The sequence below is a fragment of the Pyxicephalus adspersus genome, chromosome 3, assembly GCF_032062135.1.
Source record: "Pyxicephalus adspersus chromosome 3, UCB_Pads_2.0, whole genome shotgun sequence".
In the NCBI taxonomy this organism is placed as follows: domain Eukaryota; kingdom Metazoa; phylum Chordata; class Amphibia; order Anura; family Pyxicephalidae; genus Pyxicephalus; species Pyxicephalus adspersus.
The window spans coordinates 147,589,018-147,609,953 of record NC_092860.1 but is presented as its reverse complement, the minus strand read 5'-3'; the positions used below and the strand labels follow the sequence as shown (position 1 = coordinate 147,609,953).

Below are 20,936 nucleotides of genomic sequence, written 5' to 3'. Positions count from 1 at the left end.
CAACCATACATGGCAAATGTCAGCATTCTCCCCAGGGGACAACACCATTAGGAAGTGTAATTTCTGGCCATGTTTCTGCAGAGACCGGTTAGCCTTGGGGTGTAAGCAGGGACTGTGTGCTTTCTATATACTTACACTTCTTGGACAGTGTTACGAACGTCCCGCAAATGTGGCTGACCCCAGTACTGTTTTTATGACACAGACTCCAAAGCTCATTAACACTGTTTAAATCTGATTGGTTTCAGTTGTTATCATTAACCTGGGTTCTTCCGCTTAAAAGCCCATTACTAGACCCAGCAGGTGACTTTATCATTTTCTCATGCGGCTGTGGCAAAGCGAGTGATGAACAGTAAAGTGCTCAGTAGCAGTATTTTGGCCTTTTGGTATGTTTACACCTGCTTCTGAAAAACATAGCTTGTAATCATTCCTGGAAGCCTATTCTGCACAGCTAGGCTTTCAGGATCGTTTTCAGGCAAACAAAGCTTGCATTTATCTTTATATCTGTGTTTGCAAGTCTATGGAGACATTGGGACAGCCAAATGACTGTAGAAGCTTCATGGATCGGGTGAAAGCCTGCACAAAAAACAGACCCGTTCACTTTCTTTTAAACTATTTTTGACAAGGCTTTTGTAAGCTTATGCAGGCTTACAAAAGCCTGAAAAAAAAACGATGTCTGAACATTACCATAATATGCAAAAACTGACCTAGCTTTGTTACCATATTTATTATTTTAAAGATTTTGTTTTTATTTTCAGAGATAATTGGTGATTAGCTAGGTAAAAACAAATGCAGAAAAGACTTTGCCTATCCCATGCGGTGCTCCCCAACCTTTCTGACAGCAGGGCCTGGTAACATAGAATAAAATTTTAGCCCGGTATATGTACAGCTTACACTACTCTGCTATTCTCATCAGCTAGGCCTCCTGTCAGCAGACTAGCTGAGAATAGCAGAGTAGTGTAAGAAAGCAGTCAGGAGGCAGAGCTCCTGGAAATGCCTAAGAAGTGTAAGCCTTACATACATTGCTCTGCCGTTCTCTGCAGCTCCTGTGTAAGCAGTGTGAGGAGAGTTGCCCCGCTCCTGCTGGTTGCGCTCCTGCTGTCTCACGACCACTAGATTTAGAGTAGTATAAGGAGGGCTGGTGGCGCTACAGTTGCCGGCGGAATCTGTCTCCTGTCATTTGGGGCCCCTAACTCACCTGCCACGGACTGGCACCAGTCCATGCAATAAGCGCCTGCCTGATTACCAACTTTCTAAAGTGGGGCTTCAGTTCTACTTTGTTCCCCCCCCCATTCATTCTGGGTAACATTGGTCACCTAGAAACCTAACACTGGTGCTAACCTTCACCGCCTATTCAATTCTATAAAGTAACTGTAAGCTCTTGGGTATACTTTAATTCAAAGGTAGTTGTGCCTATGCATGTTTTAATTAAACATATTCTGTTACAGAAAGAACAAAAAAACTTCCCTTCCCTGCTGGATGAAATATTCCTAGAGAGAAAGAGCGGCAGTGTATTTATTGTCTGTGGAATAGCTCTAAATGCACCTAGGTTTTCCATCAGCCAGAAAGGTCATTTTATGAGATGCTATTGTGTCTCTGCCGGAGCCATCGCTCCTTCTCTTCCCAATTTTTTTTCTCTGCAGTACAAAGGGTATAAACAAGAGCAATGGTCGTCATTTAGGAAGCTTGGTATTTACTGTACAGCCACACGCTATTTACCCCTCCAAACTGTCTGGGTCATCGTATAAAATAATATTACATCCGAGATCAATTTTTCGGGCCAGTGCTCCGTTTTACAAAGCTAAGCCATCATCTGCCCGAAGGGACAGCAAGAACATCGCAAGTTCCTGACATATGTTCTCTTTAGGGTGGCTGGAGATGAACAGATGCATTCTGGGAAAAGTTTATCTCTTCCAGCCAAATTGTACATTATTTTTTTCTAGTTATAGTAAAAGAAATATAGTTTGTCAGCTGGATTTAAAGAAAAACTCTTCTAAGCACTGTGATCTTATAAAAAGAATACAATGCAATTATAGCAAATAGACTAATGGATTTTTAGCCCCCCAGGTTATGACATTTACACCCAGAACTGTAAAACTTAGCCTGTATGTGCCTATACCTACTTATTATGAACCCCCTGAAAAAATTAACCCCTAGGACAGCTTTTCTTGAACTTTTGTTGTGATGGAATTCTAGAAATACCTTTCCAAGTCACCCTGCTATAATTCCCATATCTACAGCTCACATTAGCATGGTGGTCACTGGGAAAAATGCCTTTTACATTGCAGGCCATTGGAAAGAATGCCACCCTTACAGGTAGGTGAGTTAAAATGACACCAATGATCTTTTTGGCGTCATTTAAACTGAACTGAGGGGAACAAATTGCTCAAGGAACCCCTAGCTACCTCAGGAGAAACCCTGTTTAAGAAACGATCTTGTGGCAGTCCCAGGCTAGTGGGCTCAGACGCTTTATGGCTTCTACTGACGTGCAATGATCTTTGTATATACCTTGAAGATAATGAGGAAGGGTTAGAACCCCTGTTGGGTTTTTTTAGACTATCTGGAGCTCCATTAGAAGGATTTTCCTAATAATTACTGTCACAATGACAATGGTTCCCCTGTACAGGAAATAGGACAATATCTCCAGCAGGAACATGAAGTAAAAATCTTGGTGTGCAAGGACGAAAGCACCAAAAGAAAAAAAAAAGTCCATTATTTATTTTTATTCTGAATTTTGTATCATATAAAGGCAAAGTTCCCCTTTTTCGGGTCTTGGTGCTGGTTAGCAAATGGCATATTGGATTTGATAATCCAAATAAACTCACCTGGTTTACAATAAAGAAGAACTGGAAAGCTTCCCTTTATTACATCTCACTGTCTCTTTTTACCTTGATTTCTTTTCTGCCCTGTTTTTGTGTTGGCTTTTTGCAGGTTTGTTTAAAAGCTGCATAGCCGATAATCCAGGCCGCAAACTTTATCTTGTGTACTTTTTCCATTAAAATAATTCCTGGTATCAATATATTAAAATAAGTGGCTGAGAAGAGCCCTCAACAAGAGCATTTTAGTTCAGGAAGCAGATAATGAGGTTTTTTTTTTTGTTCGGCTTTTATACCTGCATGAAAAGTGAAGTGCGGGTCTGTGGTCGAGGGGGTTATTAGTATTCAACGCATCCTTGGGCTCCGAATAGTACCCATAAAAGGAAAATTGAAAAATCAAATAGGAATTCAATTACATTTTCTAGATATATTTTTGTGCACTCATAAAGCCCAAGTTTAATGGCAGCCTCTATGCTGTTCCTTAAATTTGGAGCTGAATAAATGAAAAGGTTTTGTAAAATGTCCTAGCAAAATATGTCTAGTGCAGAGTAACGGGATGAAAAATGGTGAATTTATTTTTTGTATTTTTTTTTTTCTTCAACCAAATCGTTTGGGTATTTGATTTTTAAAGGAACCCTCTGCATATGGTAAACACACAAACTTCTCATTCCCGTGTTGTCACCTTTTCTATTACAATCTGCATCCATTGTGTGTGTTTCTCAAATGTAAATTTCTCTTCCTTGCATCCATGACAGATTGACTTCACAATTCCTGACACATGCTCAGTTTAAATTGAATTAATAATACTTATATGATACCATCTGTCACTATTACCACCAGCAGCCTTACCCCAGTACATGTTTTTTTTTCCACAATTTCTGTAAAGCGATGATGCTGTTCCTTTTGCACTGAAATAAGACGGCAATGTTGTCACCCTGTGCACAGGGCAATTTTTTTGTATGCCTTTTTTTATTGTGTTAAGCATCTGGCCATCCAAAATGACCTCAGCCATAAACTTCAAGTGAAACTAAATGTAAATGGCGAGCAGGCAGGTACTTTATTGAAAAAGATACAGGTGATGTGGCTTCTGCAATAAAATAAACTTAGCTGCCTAATCGTAATATTTATTTTTACTCACTCGAGAGTGAGGACAGGTGAGTCAAAATGTCAGATTCCTTGTTTTTTAAATCGGGCCCTTGGTATATTTGTACAAGAAGATTTGAACTGGCAGGTAAGCAGGTTCTTTTTGCAATAAAAGCCTTCCTGCTTGCATTATTCTGATTAGGTTTCCCATGTAGCAGCAGTTATGGACACATATAGGAAAATGCAGATAGGATGGTATGGAGGGGTCTAGAGAGGGTCTCTTCAGGATATGGAGAATAATGAAATGAAAGCAGAGGGATACCAGTAGAGAGGGAAAGGTTGAATAGTTCGGTTAGTGCGGAGGGCCGGGGTGGAGGAATGGGCACGGAGCAGATCAGAGGGAATTGGGTCAAGCAGACATGTAGTAGATGGAGATTTATTAATAATAGTAATAACTTCTACGTCATCTGCATAATGATGACGCCTCTAGTAGTCCTTTGGAATGCAGGTATTGGCAAGGGACAGAATGTCATCCAGATTGTAAATGTATAATGACAAGATAGGATAGATACAGAGAGGGCTTTGTAAGGCTTGTGATTTAAGTTGAGTTTACTCAGATAATACATTTCAGGAAACATAAGCTTTTAACATTCTCAAGAACAATAACCTTGTATGTAACATGGATGATGATAATTAAATTATTTTAATCTCCTTAATAAATTGATAATCACTTGATCCTCCTTGAAATGGTGGTGTGTAGAAAACAGAGGTGTGATCTCTATGTACTTTTTATTTCTAGTTGAATATCCAGGAAATATTATGGACATTATGCTACATTTGGTAATTCCTACCAAAACTATTAGAGAAGAGTTTGCCTCTCTAGACTGCGCTTTTCACGGACATCCAGATTGGAAGTCAGTCAGCAGCCATGGACTGTATTAAACAAATCTAATCTCATAAAAGAATTTAGATATTGAATCTTGAAGTCCTTAGATGTGGTAGCTGCATTAGTTTTATTTTTTATCCCACCCACTTCATTACACCCGGTGCTCCTGTGACCAACTACCGTGTTTCCCCGAAAATAAGACAGTGTCTTATATTTATTTTACCTCTGAAAATCTCATTGGGGCTTATTTTCAGGGGATGTCTTATTTTTCTCACAAAAAATGGTTATTTTATTCATGTACAAAAATCTGTATTTACCAAAACCTGCAACCGATATTACTATAGAAAGATACCTCTGTGTTACCTCTGACCTGTCAAAATCACAGATTTCTTCTGTTATATACAAGAAGTCATGAATAAGAATTGACATAAATGAGTAATGAAAAAAAACACAGCTTCATAAGCAAACAAGTGCAACATAACAAGAAAATGTGCTGACAATTAACATGTGACTCATAGAGTTACATGTTATATCTGAGTAAAAGCAAAAAAAAAAAAAATCAATTAATAAATATGCATTGCTGCTAATGAATGAAATACTAGCAAGGACCTTTTGAAAAGAGAATCCACCAACCTCTTAGTGCTAGTGTCACACCAGAGTACTGTAGGTTAATTAACCCTGCGATTTCTTCACCCCTTGCTCCAGTGCTTTTGAAATCTCCTGCTCTCTCTCTCTCTGCTCCCTCCTTCCTCTTGGTATCCCTCCGTGTACCACGTGACCACACCCTCTGAAGAAGCCAATAGGGCTTACTTTCGGGGGAGGGCTTATATTTCACCCTTGCATTGATTAGCATGCTAGGGCTTACTTTCGGGGTAGGTCTTATTTTCGGGGAAACACGGTACTTCTCTGAAGGATGACCCCATGGGTTATGGAGGACCATAATTGTCACCTTCAGCTGTTCTCCTGCTTTGGCTTGCAAACGCTTCCTCCTCTTACTACTTCGGTAGGAGATGTCTTGTTCACAAAATAGCTGGGAATGCAAATTTTCGCATACCTATTTGGTGCACAGGAAGTACAGTGGAATGCTGTGAGGAACAGCAGGTAATATTCTATACTTGCTTGAAAAAAAAAAAAAAAAAAAACTACTGCAGCCAACACATCTAAAAACCGGCACGTTGCAGCATATTCAATTTCTGTTGTCTGTAGTTTTAGATATCCTTTAAACTGTAAGAAGAGCTGAGCTGTAAAGGAACAAACATGGATGCTTAAAAATTTGTCGTCATCCCTGACACCATTTTTTAATAAAAGAATTGTGTACTCCACATTAAAGCGGAACTAAACCCTCCATACTCGCCTGTCCCCATTCGTTGCTGGGCAGCACCATCTTCTCCCTTCTTTTTTGGGGGATAATCTTCAGTCGTCTTGATTAACGGGACCAGGATGGTGTGATGCCCACACCGACGTGCAGGAGCTCATTCATATTCAGCATCTGCAGAGGAACCAGGTGACAGATCTGGAGTTATTGGGCAGGTAGGAGGGATTATTGCAGATGGGACATCACCTGTTCCTTTCTGCAAAAATGATCATGAATTTTGTAAAAGTGCAGTCTTAAGATTTGAGCTGTAACAGAAAAAGGCTTAAAGGACAAGCTCACACTTATAATCTGTTGCCCCCGTAATGTTCATCCCTTCTTTTTTTGCTCCACGCTGCAAACATGTCACAGGAAGCAGTGCTCAGAAATGCACCAATAAAGACAGCAAATATTGATTCATTGAATTTTAAGTTGGGTTTGCCACATGGTAAATGTGTGATCAGTCTCCTGCATTCTTTCCAGTTCCTCTTTTCTATCGCTAGGTGGAAGTAAAGTACTTTGAATAGGAGCCGCACATCATCACCGCCTCCTCACATAGCTCATAACTATTCTATAAGAACAGCACTGCACAGAAAACTCAACTGCAGTTAAGTCAAATGTGCTATTGGACTGTAGCTTTTTTTTTCCCTTTCAGTTCCTTAATTAGCTGTAATGCTTTGTGCACAAAATAGACATGCACAGCAAATTATATCGCTAATTATGTAATGGCAGGGGGAAAAAAATTCCTTCCCACACAATTGAAGCTTGTGTCTAGCTGGCTGGTGGAGGTCACAGTATCCGAGAAAACCACAGAGATTGCTTCTAATCACAGCCCTGGAGTAAAACAGATCACTATCCTCCAGTGTTGACAAACGATTCCCCCCCGTAAGCATTCGCCTTGTTGGTTTTCTAAACGTTAATGTGTGGGCGCAGTTCACTGTATTTCAGTATGCCGCCGAAATAAACATGACACTCCAGTTACGTGATGTTCAAAGAAGCGTGTTTTGTATTCCTACAGGTATCGTGTCAAGATCAGGAACCCTGACATACGAAGCTGTGCATCAGACAACGCAGGTTGGACTGGGGCAGTCGCTGTGTGTCGGTACGAGTTTGTTTGTTCTGTCAGATGTAAGACTGTAAAAAAGGATACAGAATATTTCATGGCTGTCTATATTTCATTGTCAGTAATTTCCAGGAAAATAGAAATTCAATGAACTCAGATTTTAAAGAGAAATGAGCCTATATGTAGAGAACCATTGACCACTTTTTCGAATCAGATCGCCAAATCGATCAAAGGAAAATCAGATTGTTCTGAGTGATGATGATTCTTTGATAGCCAGATAAGTGGCCCATTGCTTCCATTGTATCTGCATAAACTACTTTGTAAAAGGGATGATCAATGTGTTGGGTTGGGGAGGAGACACTAATCTTCATTTATTTTCTATGGAAAAATGGAGGTTTGATTACCTTCTAGAAATTGTGGTTTAATATGCTGGGAAAGGTGTTAGAAACCAGTTTATTCATTAGCTGGTGATCATTTTTAAAAGTGCTGATCATGTCAACTGATTGTCAGTGCAATCACAATGGTCCCATCTTTATAAATTGGACCTTAAGTCTTTTACTTACAAAATCACAGAAGTTATCAATTTTATTTATTTTCTATTTTTTGCTTTTTCTTTCTCTCTTTCTATTCTTCTAGTCATTTTTTCTTTCTCTTTTTTTTTTTTTCTTCTTCCTCTTTTCTCTCCTTCGTCTCTTCCTCTTTTCACCTCTTCCTCTTTACTCTTCCTCATCTTTTCCCCCATCCAGCACTTTTTAGTAACCACCCAGCTGTTTTTGAGTGGTTACTGCAAATTTGGGTGACAATACAGAACCACTGGACAGTTGGGGTGATGGGATGGAAAAACTGGGCATAATAATATGTGCATCAGAAAGTGCAAACATAGTAAGGGGTGCGTTAGAAAGCTGACAGAATTATAGGGGTTTCTGGATTCCTTTGGCAACAACAACTGGAAATACCAAATTTGTTATATGTTGCCCCACTAACATTTTAAACACCCACCCACAGCTTTTTTCCCACTCAACTTAAACTTGGCTTTGTAACCATTTTATTACATGTAGGTTCTGCTAGTAGTTTCGTTATTATTTTTCCACTTGAAGCCTTTCTAAACTCAAAAACAAAAATGGAATCTGTTGCAGCTCACACATTTAGTTCATTTATATAGTAGCTACAAGAAATTACCCGTAGAACTCCCCAGGAATGTGGTCATGTAAGAATGTTGTCTTTTCATGAAAGCACAAACAATTTTCTCTTTATTGTGTAAACTTACTAGTCCCATTTAACCACCTAAGCGTTACACTGAGGTCTAGATTTCTGTACCAAAAGTGATCCACTGTTTTTCATGAAATTTTTTTTTTTTTAAATTGTAGTCCCGCTGGCACCCGATGAAGGACACCCGACGCTGGAGAGGGAGATCGGCGGACGACGATCGACAGAGGACGACGCTGGAACACGAACACGACGCTGGATCAGCACAGCGGGACCAGGTAAGTAAGGATGTGAAAAAACTCGGGGTTAACCATCCTAGCCATTTTTTTTTTTGCCCGTACGAAGGTCGGGCTTAACGGCTAGGAGGTTAATCACCATGTTATGAAGATGAAGAAAGATCAACATGTGTGAAGCATAGCTTTGTGTGACAGCCATGAGTTCCTTATTCCATAGTGACTTCTATCGACTTTTTGCTTAGGGAAACCCTTGAAATAAATTTTAGGTCTTAAGAAACCCCTGCTATATTTACTGTAGCCACAGTATATTATCATGGCGGTTAGAAGAAAGAACGCCTCTTAGGTTGTGGGCCTTAGCGAAGAATATCACCCTTACAGATAGCTAAAAAAAAAAACATTAAGTTCAGTTAAAAAACATTAACATTCAGTTAAACTGACCTAAGAGGCTCAGGTCCCTAGGTGAAAAAAATTTGAATTAAAACCTGAATAAGGAAACAAGTTCAACCAACACATCTAAGATTTAGTATAACATTTTTGTTCTTGGGTAAAGATAACCTTTAAGTTCGTTCTACCTGCAGTGAATTTTCACGGCAGCATTGTCACCATATGATGAATAAGAAGGTCTGGGATGGAGGTGTGGTTTTAAAAAGACAGAGTGAAATTGAAAGTTAAAGCCTAGTTTTTAACACTTTTTTAGCTAGGCACATCAACCAAAAAAAAGCATGTTTTTAAGTTAAGTAAAGGAACAGGTGTCACTGAAAAATTTGCATATTTCTCCTGCTATGGGTTCATACGTTCTGTGTCATGGCCCTTGGATAATGGTATACTGTGAAGAATGCCTCATACAGGGAATATGATAAAAGCTTCTCTAAAGAAACCTTTCTTCCAAGGCTGTTAGCTGCAATGCCCGGGGAAAGGCACTGGTGTCACAGGCACATCTCACTGCACTATAAATGTTTTTTATTTATTTTTTTTTTGGTACACCTGGTAGGACATTTTATGACAGGGATCATCCTGGAGTTCAGCTTTTTAAGGCAAAAGTAACATATTTTAAAAAAATTAGTAAAAGTACTGTATGTATGAAAAACCTGGGGTCCTTGGAATGTGAAGCTTACAGAACCGAAGCAAATAGGTCCAAGAGAATCTGAGGTTTTGCAAAGCACATGGAGACCTTTTGGAAACACCATAAGACAGCCATTATTTTTAAAGTGCAATTTTTATATTAAAAGACAAAAACATTTTTTATCTTACAGTTTGAGATTTCATAATCATTACTGACATTTTTACCCCTATAATTATTTTATATTAATACCTGAAGGAATTGGAGGAGATCCATTCAATGGAACAAACTTCATTGACTGTCTGGAGGTCTTTTTGCATGATCCAAAGACAGAAGGAATCATTCTGATTGGAGAGATTGGAGGAAGTGCCGAGGAAAATGCTGCTAACTACTTGAAGGAGCACAATACTGTAAGTCTGAATGTTCTGTTTAATGCTGTTATTCTGTTTAATGTTTAGATATAGATTTTTTGTTTCATTGTTGTCACGATTTAAGTTACCTTTTACCCTCTGTTTTTCTTTTTTGTATGCTTTTTTCTTTAAAATCTTTTCACATCTTAAATGTTTTTTTATGTTACCAATGAGAAACCATCAGGTTTCCATATTGCTTATTACACCTGCACTAATGCATTACCTTGCATTCTCGGTATGTTTGCTTGGGGTCTGGAGGATATACCCTGGGGAAAGTTTGCTAATGGCTGCTGTCATTTAATCAAGTCCCTTTGTGCTCAATTAGCCAAACACCCAGACCTTGCTGATGTGTCACCACGTTTGTCGAGGCTTAACAACCCTAGAGCTGCCCGTTCCTTACTTTTTAAAAAATAAATTCCAGTTCCGAGCAATGCGGTGGCTCACAGGTTAGTGATCTGGCTTTTGCAGCATATTAGGTTCTAGGTTCGAATCTCGAATCCCAGTAAGTATTGTGTGGTAATTTCCTAATCTTTCTGTGTTTATGGTAGTAGCCCCCCTCTTATGTAAGTAGGATTAAATAAATAAAGTTGTAAAGTAGAAAGTTATCTGACACGTTTCGCGTTTTCGCGACACAAAACGCATCAGGTTAAAAGATGTTCTACAGTCCATTATAAGTTGGATTATTGCTATATAGTCCAGCAGTCCACATCCCATGATTTTGCTAATAGGTTTTGGACACAAACAATTTAATTTTTGTATATAACTTTCTGCTTTACCACTGAAAATATGTCATATTTTTAGCCTACAACCCTGTTATTTCCTCCCAGTACATTAGTGTGGTGGTTAGAGTGAAGAAAGCAACTTTACAGATTGCCAAAAAGATCATTGCTGTCATATAACTTAACTTGAAAGGCACATATTGCCCCTCAATCTCTGCAGGAACTCTAAGAATATACTGTATGTATATCTGGTTAAGAAACACCACTGCATTCACCTTTAGTATTGAGGACTGCTAAAGCTGGAAGAAGAACCAGTAACCATGTGACCAGGAAGAGGATGTCTCCAAATAATAGTTGCAGTTAATTTTTTTTAAGGGTTTCAGGCCAGAATGTCACTGGTTGGGAAAGCAGGAAATGAGAATTGAAGCTATTGAGCAAAAACATTTAAATTGCTTGTGGCAGGAAGCAAAGCTGGCCATAGGAAATATCCTGCTACTTCTGACAACATAGATGTCATTGCAAGTCGGTGCATTTTGATTTACAGCTTAAATCCTTCCCCATCTGCTTCCTTCACAGAGACAACTCTTCAGCATTCATCATGCACATTCTGATAACTGAAAATCAAAAAAAGAAAAAGTAGCAAGTGCACATTATATAAGTGTACTGATAATGTTTCTCCTGTCGAGAGTTTTCCTCTTAATACCAGAGAGCAGCTTTTCTGACTGCAGCTTATCTTATCAGAATAGTTATTTCACAGAGTAAACAAGTAATGCAGATGGCGTCTGTAGTTTTATATACAGATCACTTCTCCGCTCTGTCTTTTTATACAGCCTATATTCAACTTTAACGACGGTAACTTTTAAGCCGCGTTCCTCGCTTTACAGTGTAGCTGTACCTTTCTATTACACGGCATTAAACCATGACTTACACACCTTAAAACTGCTGAGCGCAAATGCTGTTTCCATGCTATTTAAGTATACCTTTTGTCTCTAGAAAATATATGGCGCGGTGATGGCCTGGCCCTTTTCTCTGGTTGTTTGAATACTCCATTACAGCTGGGAGCCCAGAGCATGGTAGTATATTACTGATAAGCCCAAGGCAATAATCTAGTTAAGCTTTTAACAGGGTGCCTTTAAGCATTCACGGCTAAACTGCAATCCGTGTTTGTGATTCCTATCTTCACTAGAGAATGAAAATCATTAGAAACGCAGTACTTGTGATGCTAAGCTGTTTACTAGGCAGACGCTCTTTGTCAGCCTTTCTCAGCCTTTTTTTTTTTTTTTTTACTCCAGATGAACCTTTTGAAGAAAGTTTCAGGTCTTGGGGACCCCTGCAAAAAATAATTGTTGAGAATGGTGGGGAAAATTAACCTTACAATGATGCCCTTCACAGTGCTGGTCAAAATGCCATATGTACAAACAGGTTAGAGGATCACGGTTACCATTCTGATGACTCTTCCAAGTGGCAAACCCCATCAATTAGCAAAAGGGTTATCTTTAGCTCAAGGAACCACTGGGAGCGCCCTAGAGTTCCACTGAATCCTGGCTGAGAACATCTAATCTAGGTGTTAATGGTACAGAATGTTCTGTACCTCTCATAATGGGTCAATAAGCTAGTAGCTAGTCTGAGCATTAGAACATTTATAGGTCATAAGTCATCTAAGTGGCCAATTAGAACATTATTAACTTAGACAATTCTAGCATAAAATTATAACTGTACTTGACAACTTGTGGCTAATAAAACATGACATCTCTACTGGACAACTTGTGGTCATTCGGAACACGGCCTCACTGCTGGACTTGACCAGGTTGTGGTCAGTCGGAGCGCGGCCTCACCGCTGGACCTGACCAACTTGTGGTCAGTTGGCGCGCGGCCTCACCGCTGGACCTGACCAACTTGTGGTCAGTTGGAGCGCGCCCTCACCACTGGACCTGACCAAGTTGTGGTCAGTCGGAAAGCGGCCTCGCCACTGGACCTGACAAAGTTGTGGTCAGTCGGAACCGGACCAAGTTGTGGTCAGTCGGAACGCGGCCTCACCACTGGCCCGGACCAAGTAGTGGTCAGTCGGAACGCGGCCTCACCACTGGACCTGACCAACATGGAGTTTTTCAACACTTAAAAAAACAATTTTTATTGAATTAGCACTTTCAAGAATTAGGCAACTAACCAGAGCAGTAGAACCCCTGTCTGTGTGTTTCCAGAGATTGTCCCAAATCTATTTTAATAGGTTTGTCAAATGCAGAGAAGGACTTATTATTCCCCTCTGAGAACCCTGTACTGACTTTTTGTTTGCAACTACTGCAGTTGTCTTGCTTCATGGAAAATCTAGGCTAATGCCACTCTTAGCTGATGAATACCACTTTCTCCACTGTAATTCTCCATCGTACACATATGAGTTGCAGTGACATTCACTGCTTTTGTGTTTCTCCAGGCAGCGCAGGCAGTTTGTTCGATAGCTTCTTGAAAACCAGAAGCTGTGGTGACGCTTACATTGGATACTGAACTTCCATGATTGAAAGCACTAAAAACAAATAAAAGGGGCAGCCAGACAGTCTGTTTAGGGAAGGAGGGTGGGTAGGGGGCGGGATGAAAATGGACGTCTCCTAGCATGGAAATTAGCTGAGCTCGATCAGACTTTCACCATATTTCTTCAAATGTACAATTTGAGAAGCTTGCAGGTTAAATCTGTTACATTACATACTGGTTTTTAAATCCTAGTAAGATATTTCAGTACAGGCAAGGAGCCTTTACAACTGTGCAAACGTCTTGTTTGACTGAGTGAAACGTCGTCATTCATTTGCGTGAACTCCTTCATTTGCGTCTCATGTGTTCCCTCCCCCAGACAATGCAGATCAGTGAGGGTGTTTTGTTGATCCAGAAAGCAGTGGACAGGTCTTGGTGTGACCTGAAGCCAACCGACAAACTTCTGGCTTACAATTTATCATTATTATTGGTAATTATAATACATTGTATTTATAAGGGGCCAACATAATATGCTGCGGTGCACAATATATAGCGGTTGCAAATGACAGAGACAGTGACACAGGAGGAGGAGGGGACCCTGCCCAGAGGAGCTTACAATCTAAGAAGAGGAGGAAGAAGCACACAATAGGAGGGGGGTATGGAATGGTGGTGAGCAGAGAGGGTTTAAGAGACAGAAGAAGACAGGTAGACAAGTTGGAAAATATGGGTTTCAAGTGCTCTTTTAAATGTGCAAAAAGTAGGAACTTATAGGACGAGGAAGACCATTCCAGAGAGTCGTGGCAGCTCTAGAGAAGTCATTTAGCTGTGTGTGTGATGAGGTTATGAGTGAAGAAGTCATTGGAGGAGCAAAGAAAGCGGGTGAGTATTTTTCTATCATGTCAGAAAGGTAGGTGGGACAAGGACTCTGTAGAGATTTGAAAGCAAAGGACATGATATTGAATTTGATTCTCAGGTGAAATAGAAGCCAATGAAGAAAACTACAAAGTGACAATTCTTCCAGCTCTGTCCCCTTAAACTATTTTCATCCCCTTGTAGTGCAATCAGGCAAAGTCTACATGAGAGGACCACCTCTGAATTCAGGAGTTAGTGGCTCCCTATCACAGGACGGAGTGTCTGTACAAATAAATATACTTAATCCTCTTATACAGAATCCTGATATATTTTGCGTATTAGATAATTTTCCGCACTGTAGCAGGAATAAAAGTTGCAGGCCATCGATTGCTCTAAATAACAAGCTCAAAGTGTTTATTGGCCCGGCATCCACTATTGTATTATAACTAATGAATAAATAATTGAAACGTTTCCTAATTTGTCGTTTCATTCCTTGCCTTGCTAAGCGGTCCTGCTCATGCACATCGATTATACCTGCTTTCCTATTTATCACAATAATTTACTGGTGAGACATTTTTATTATTTTTTTTTTTTCCTTTCTCTAACTCGAGACAACCATATTTTGTTAAATGCTGGAGGTGCTGAAAAAAATTAGCCCTTCAAATCCAGAAGTCAAAACTGCGATGGGTGGGGGGGTCTTGTCTCAAAGGTTTATGGGAAATAAAAAGCTTGGCATTTGTTTGTCTAGAAGTCTTGTGATGGTCTGTTCATCAGCTGGCAAGCTGTGCTCTTTTTTCACTCACGGCCTTGACATCTGCAGGTGTTTTTCTCTGCCAATTCTTGCGTCATTTAGTTTTGTGCAAGGAAACACTGCGGTGAGCCCTAGGATTGCACTGTACTTCAATTTTGCCTTCTTATTCCACCTGATTGTCCAGTCTGTTGGCTACATTTGTGAGTTATGGTGGATTTTAAAGAGACCCTGTTACTAGACTATTAGGATTTATAGCAACATAGGTGCATTTAGCATATTTTATGTGTATTATTTACCTGTAAATCCTCCCTTGTGTTTATCTCATAAACCCAGAGGCTTCTATTTGATGTCAGCAGACTCAGGGCTGTTGCAGCTTTTTTGGAGCTTCCAGGTATTAAGTAGCATCTGATGACCTCTAACAAAGCAATGCTCAAGCCTTATGGCCGTTCTCTAGGTCATGTTGTGGCTCAGTGGTTAGCACTCTGGCCTTTGCAGCTCTAGGTGCCAGGTTCTCGGCCCGGACACTATCTGCATGGAGTTGGCAGGTTCTCCCGGTGTATGTGTGGGTTTCCTCCGGGTATTCTGTTTTCCTTCCACATTCCAAAAACATGCAGGCAGGCAAGGCTTCCCCCCAAATTGACCTTAGACTGTAATAATAACATAGTACTATAGTGGGGACATTATGAGACCGTTTGAGGGACAGTTAGTGACATAAATATGGACTTTGTAAAGCGCTGCTCGGCTATATAAATACTCGATAATAATATTAGACTGAACACTGTTTTAAAAAGGACAACATCATCAACTCTGTGACCTACAACTTGAAAAACCTAACCAATTTGGATTAGGAAGAAACAGTTGATATTCTGCAAAAAAGATCAGCATAGGTAGGACAAAGGGGTCGGGCTTTAAAGAAAATAGAAATTTGCATTAAAGCATACCTAAACTCAACAATCTTACTTTACATAGAAGGGTAAACAACCCTTCTAAATAAAGAAGAAAGAAAATAAAAAAGTGCAGCACCGCCCCTTTAAGTCTGGATCGCCGCAACGACTCCTGGGATACCTACACCATGCATCAGGAGGCTCTGGCTGCTTTTTCTGCGCATGCCCTGATCTTGAGCATGTGCAAAAGGGGCATTTTTCCTCCTAGGGAAAAGAGATGCTGATCTCACGCAGATTGAGATTGGCTCTTTTTGTTTTTTTCCCTCACAGTGGCTATATCACTCGATCTCGCACCTGCGCGGTGATATCATGTGACGTGAAAAGGAAGACAAGAAGAAGACGGAAGGGAGGACAGGAGATGGCGGCGCCAGGACGAAGAGGAATTCCAGGACTACGCGGGACTGGATCATGGGAAAGACCAGCACCATCGAGGAAACTGCAAGATTAAAGGTAAGTGTAATTTTTTTGTTTTTAGTTTATTTCCACTTGAAGTATTACTTACACATTACAGTCCCTGAAATGCCTCTTGCATTGGTCCCATGTACATGTATATGCAACACATAGAATTAACTTTAATTTGTTAATTATCCTCAGGGTGCGAATGCCAAGCCCGTGGTGTCTTTCATTGCCGGTCTCACAGCCCCACCAGGGAGGAGGATGGGACACGCAGGAGCCATTATCGCAGGTGGCAAAGGCGGTGCCAAGGAGAAAATCGCAGCTTTACAGAGAGCTGGAGTGGTTGTCAGTATGTCTCCCGCCCAGCTGGGTAGCACCATGCACAAGGTAAAGAACACAGATGTAAAACTGTCTCAGAAATGATGCCCCCAACCGCAGCGCAGAAATGCTAAGCAGCTGTCGAGTGGCTTTGATTGTTAAATGGCGGGCTGTTTCCTGCACCTCAGCTGCTCTTAATTGTCGCAAACAATCGTGGCTAGAGCGCGGGAAATATTCTCCACCGTTACTTCCCCTTCACCCGCAGACTCTTTAAAAGCCATGAGAACACTCAGGCGTGCCGCACGGACCCTCTTTAAGCCCTTATCAAAAAGCGATGTACAGTGTGAGCCAAGCGTAATTGTGGGGAATTAAAATTGCATTTGGCACAGTGGCAAGCAAATGGCAAAAAATATCTATATTACAACACAGCTGTCAGGAAATGGCGCACTGTCATGCTGCTTAGCAAACATTCATTCAGAAAAGCTGGAGGTATTTCAGAGCTGAAAACCACTTGAGTTTTTTTTTTCCTTAATAACGTATAATTGTCCTATTTGTCTGGAATGTGTTCTCTAGGTGATCGTCCGGGTTGTTATTTTTTACAGCACGACAGTCCTATTTTTCTCCCCACAATCCGCTTAAAATAGCAACTTGCTAAGTATTGTAGAAGTAAAAAAAATAAATAAATGGTGGTTTAAAGCAATGACAGTGAAGTGCTGTAGTCTTAAGTTGAAGGAGTTCTCAGGCAGACTGTATTTGCATACAAGCTGCCCTAGGTAACGGCTACATATATTTCCAAATAAAATTCAATGAATAAAAGGAGTTGTCCTGGGACACTCAGACTGGGGAGCATTCGATGATGCTGAATGTTCTCCAGCCAGGAAGTGAGGCTCTCAGATTTGCTGCAACTTCTAATGCACATTGTGAGATGAATTGCAGTGTGCGCAGGGATATCAAAGGAAGCAATTTTAATCCAAGATAGGAGCCTGAACAACTGCAAGACTGAAAGGAAGGCCGGAGGGCAGGTTTACCTTTTTAATAGATTTGTAATAGGTTTTACATAGTACAAAAGATAGTATAATATTAGGACGAAAGGAGTGCACTATATAAAGGGCTGAACAAATCAAAGTATCAGTGAAGCAGCACTCACATTATCATATGTAATTCATAGAAGGTGCCATAATAGGCATGTGTATGATAAGATTATAGAACAATCGTAAAATCCTCACTGCATTTTGTTCAGGACACATATTTGGGTCTTAGCACAATAGGAAATATTTTGAAATTTAAATTGATCCCTAAATGGAGGGCTTTTTACTAAAACATATACAAAGAAAGAAAAAAGTTTTGATATTTTATATCCCTGGCATTATTCGTCTGCCAACAAGGTTCCTAGGAATGCTGAGTAGCCCAAATCCCATGGGAAGACGCTGCAGCACATTTCAGGTTGGTCTTCTGGACTACTTAACACTTTGATTTGACCAGAAGTATATTTTCTTTCTGGGAAAGGTAAGCTAGTAGGTAACTTTTATGAAAGCATCAGGTTGTAGATTTGAACCCTTAACATGGGTATTGCACTTTAGTATTCTTCCCATCTTTGCTTGCGGTCACCTAGATTCTGTAATTTTTCTTATCTAGGGTAAGACCTTAGGTATAGTAGGTAAGCCATAAAAGCTTCATCTTTATAGCTTGGGTGTACTCTATTCATAAACAGCTTCCATCTTGGCATTGCCAGCTTTCCAGAAAAGTTGCAAAGACTTTGCTTATTTGACAGCTCCTCCTTTTGATTCAGAAGCAGCTCCTGTGTGGGTGATGGTGACAACTCTTATTTAACCTCCTAGTCACTCTTTAATTAATACAAAATATATATTTAAGTATAAGTGCACACACCTTCAGAAAGGGGGTTCCCATTTGTCATCTTCTTCCTGCATTCTCTTTTCATCATTATGCACTTCTCACAAAACACCTGGCCCACTGGTTCGGTGAGGAAGTTCATTGCTTTACAAGGAGAGCATTGTGATATTTGTCTTAATACAGCTTTCTTTACGTTAGATTTCCTTCAAGAAGTTGAACTCTTACCTCAAGTTACTGCAGTGGTGCATGATGTAAAAAAAAAAAAAAAAACACAATTCCATCTCTGCACACTTGATGTCAGCAGAGCACTGCAATTACAACAAATCCGCCGGTGACAGGCAGATTGAGGGCCAATTTGTATGGTTTTGTATAGTACGCTGTGGATGTCTCATGCGCTAATTTAAGCAAGGTGTGATTTACGGAGGTTACGGGCACCAAATCTGCAGCTCCATGCAAATACCCAAGCACTTGTAAAGAGTAGTGCACACGTCCTTCACCCCTCGATATATTATAGGTGTCCTAGGAAGCATTTGATGCATTTGCTTCATCCCTCGCCCCACGCTGCAAAAAATTACCAGGTGTTAATATGAAGGTTCTGTTTCGCCAAAGCCTGTTTCATGTCAGTAACATAAATTATTTATCTCCCCTCAGGAATTTGAAAAGAGGAAAATGCTGTAAGTGTACGGAGAGAGAGAGATAGAGCGGCAACAGTGGCAAAGAGTACGTCCATCTTTGTTTCGTCCAGATATCGTCCTTCAACACCACCAAGCAGCCATGTAAAGCCATAACTGTTATTTTCTGTTTCCCAGACCCAAAGGTTAGGATGGATATGAATATTAGACTGTACGAGCCTTCTCACGTGAATAAAATTTCCATTTATTTTGGATCCTATATTGTTTGTTGTGTTCTCATTAACAGTTAAAATACACTGACACAAATTTCTAATTTACAACGAGTTCCCAGCGGTCAGAAGTGGCTTTTCAAACTTATGCAGATCATATTAGACAGATGGATAGATTAGGGTTTTATGAGTTCATGGTGGTTTAAAAAAAGCTTTATAAATCTTGTAGATATTAGAACAGCTGGAACGATTAGGGACTTCTGAGCTTTTAATGGTCATAAGTGGCTTTACAAACCTTATGCAGATGATCGATATTAGAGCAGTGTTAGATTGGGGACTTAAAATGTATCCAAATCCCAATTTTTTTTACTTTATATCAGGAAAGGTTAAAATGAAATGTTTTAATGTCCTATTCCATCGCAGTCTTTTCTCTTCCTTAAGATCTGCCATCTTAGGCAGCACGGTGGCTCAGTGTTTAGCACTTTGGCCTTTGCAGTGTTGGTCCCAGGTTCGAATCTCGGCTAGGGCACTATCTGCATGGAGTTTGCAGGTTCTCCCCATGTTTACGTGGATTTCCGCCTGGTGTTCTGGTTTCCTCCCATATTCCAAAAACATGCAGTTAGGTTAATTTAGCTTTCCCACAAAATTGACCTTAGACTGCATTAAAGACATATAACTATGGTGGGACAGCTAGTGACATGACCACGGACGTTGTACAGCACTGTCTAATATGTTGGTGCTATATAAAAACTGCAATAATAATTTTGAATGGCTATGCTGAGATGACGAAATCCTCACCAAGGGACATCGCCTGTCACTTTCTGCAATAATGACATGCCTGATATTCTTCAACCCTTCATTCTCTCTAGATTATTATAAAGTATATTTTATACGAAAACTTTTCGGCAAACCTCGAGAAATACACTAAATGCGTGTTTGCATTTATGGAGTTGCCCACTGTATGGCCATTACAGTCAAAAAATTTTTGGATTTCCTAATTTTTTTCTTTGGAAATTTGTGACCATTCAACCAAAGAACAATCATGAGGGTCAGGTTAGATGAGAGGACCTGGAAAGCAATCAGCATTCCAACTGATCCCATAAACCTTTCCTTCGACATGATAATCTATATTTGCAGAGCTGTTAAAACCTAGCCCAGCTTCTGTTTTTTTCAATTCCTAAATCTCTTGTTTAAAAACATTTGCTGCAACAGTCACCTTTATTTCCCAAAAAGTCCAATAGCAGCCTCCCTACTTCTTGAATGAATGATGAATAACCTTGCTCAACCTGGAGCAACACAGTCTGTCATGGCTCCATCCTCTATAGTCCAATAGTCTACAGTGAGAGCTCGTGGTGCACACAAATCACTGTAAAGTGTGGACACGGCTGTATTCTGCCCACAGTGTAATGCTAGATAGAGGAGGTCATGGAAGCTTTTTTGGGATACGTTTTTTTGAGGCTTTAAATATAAACATAACTATAAAACATTGAGCACATTTTGTTTTGATGCCAATAGAATGTATTAAATTGATTTAAATTGCAGACCTTTTTGTATACTCGCTTGTCTCTCTGTTCCATCGTGGGCTACTCCATGTTTTCTTTTTTCTCTTCTTTGAGTTGATCCTTGGCTGGGATGATGTAACTCCCGCACCTATGCAGGAGTTCATTCCAGCAACCAACTCAAACCAAGCAAA

The 20,936-nt window shown here is 40.1% G+C and overlaps 1 protein-coding gene across 1 annotated transcript in view; it reads left to right on the top strand.

Annotated features, from left to right (window-relative positions):
- The window catches only part of SUCLG1 (succinate-CoA ligase GDP/ADP-forming subunit alpha), a 29,628-nt gene extending 10,335 nt beyond the window's left edge, over positions 1 to 19,293 (top strand). The window contains exons 6-9 of the mRNA XM_072406644.1: positions 7,152 to 7,235; positions 9,957 to 10,108; positions 16,432 to 16,620; positions 19,054 to 19,293. Coding sequence (XP_072262745.1) covers positions 7,152 to 7,235; positions 9,957 to 10,108; positions 16,432 to 16,620; positions 19,054 to 19,080 — 452 coding nt within the window. The 3' untranslated portion in view covers positions 19,081 to 19,293. The remainder of the gene's footprint in view (positions 1 to 7,151; positions 7,236 to 9,956; positions 10,109 to 16,431; positions 16,621 to 19,053) is intronic.
- Positions 19,294 to 20,936: the final 1,643 nt, after the last annotated feature.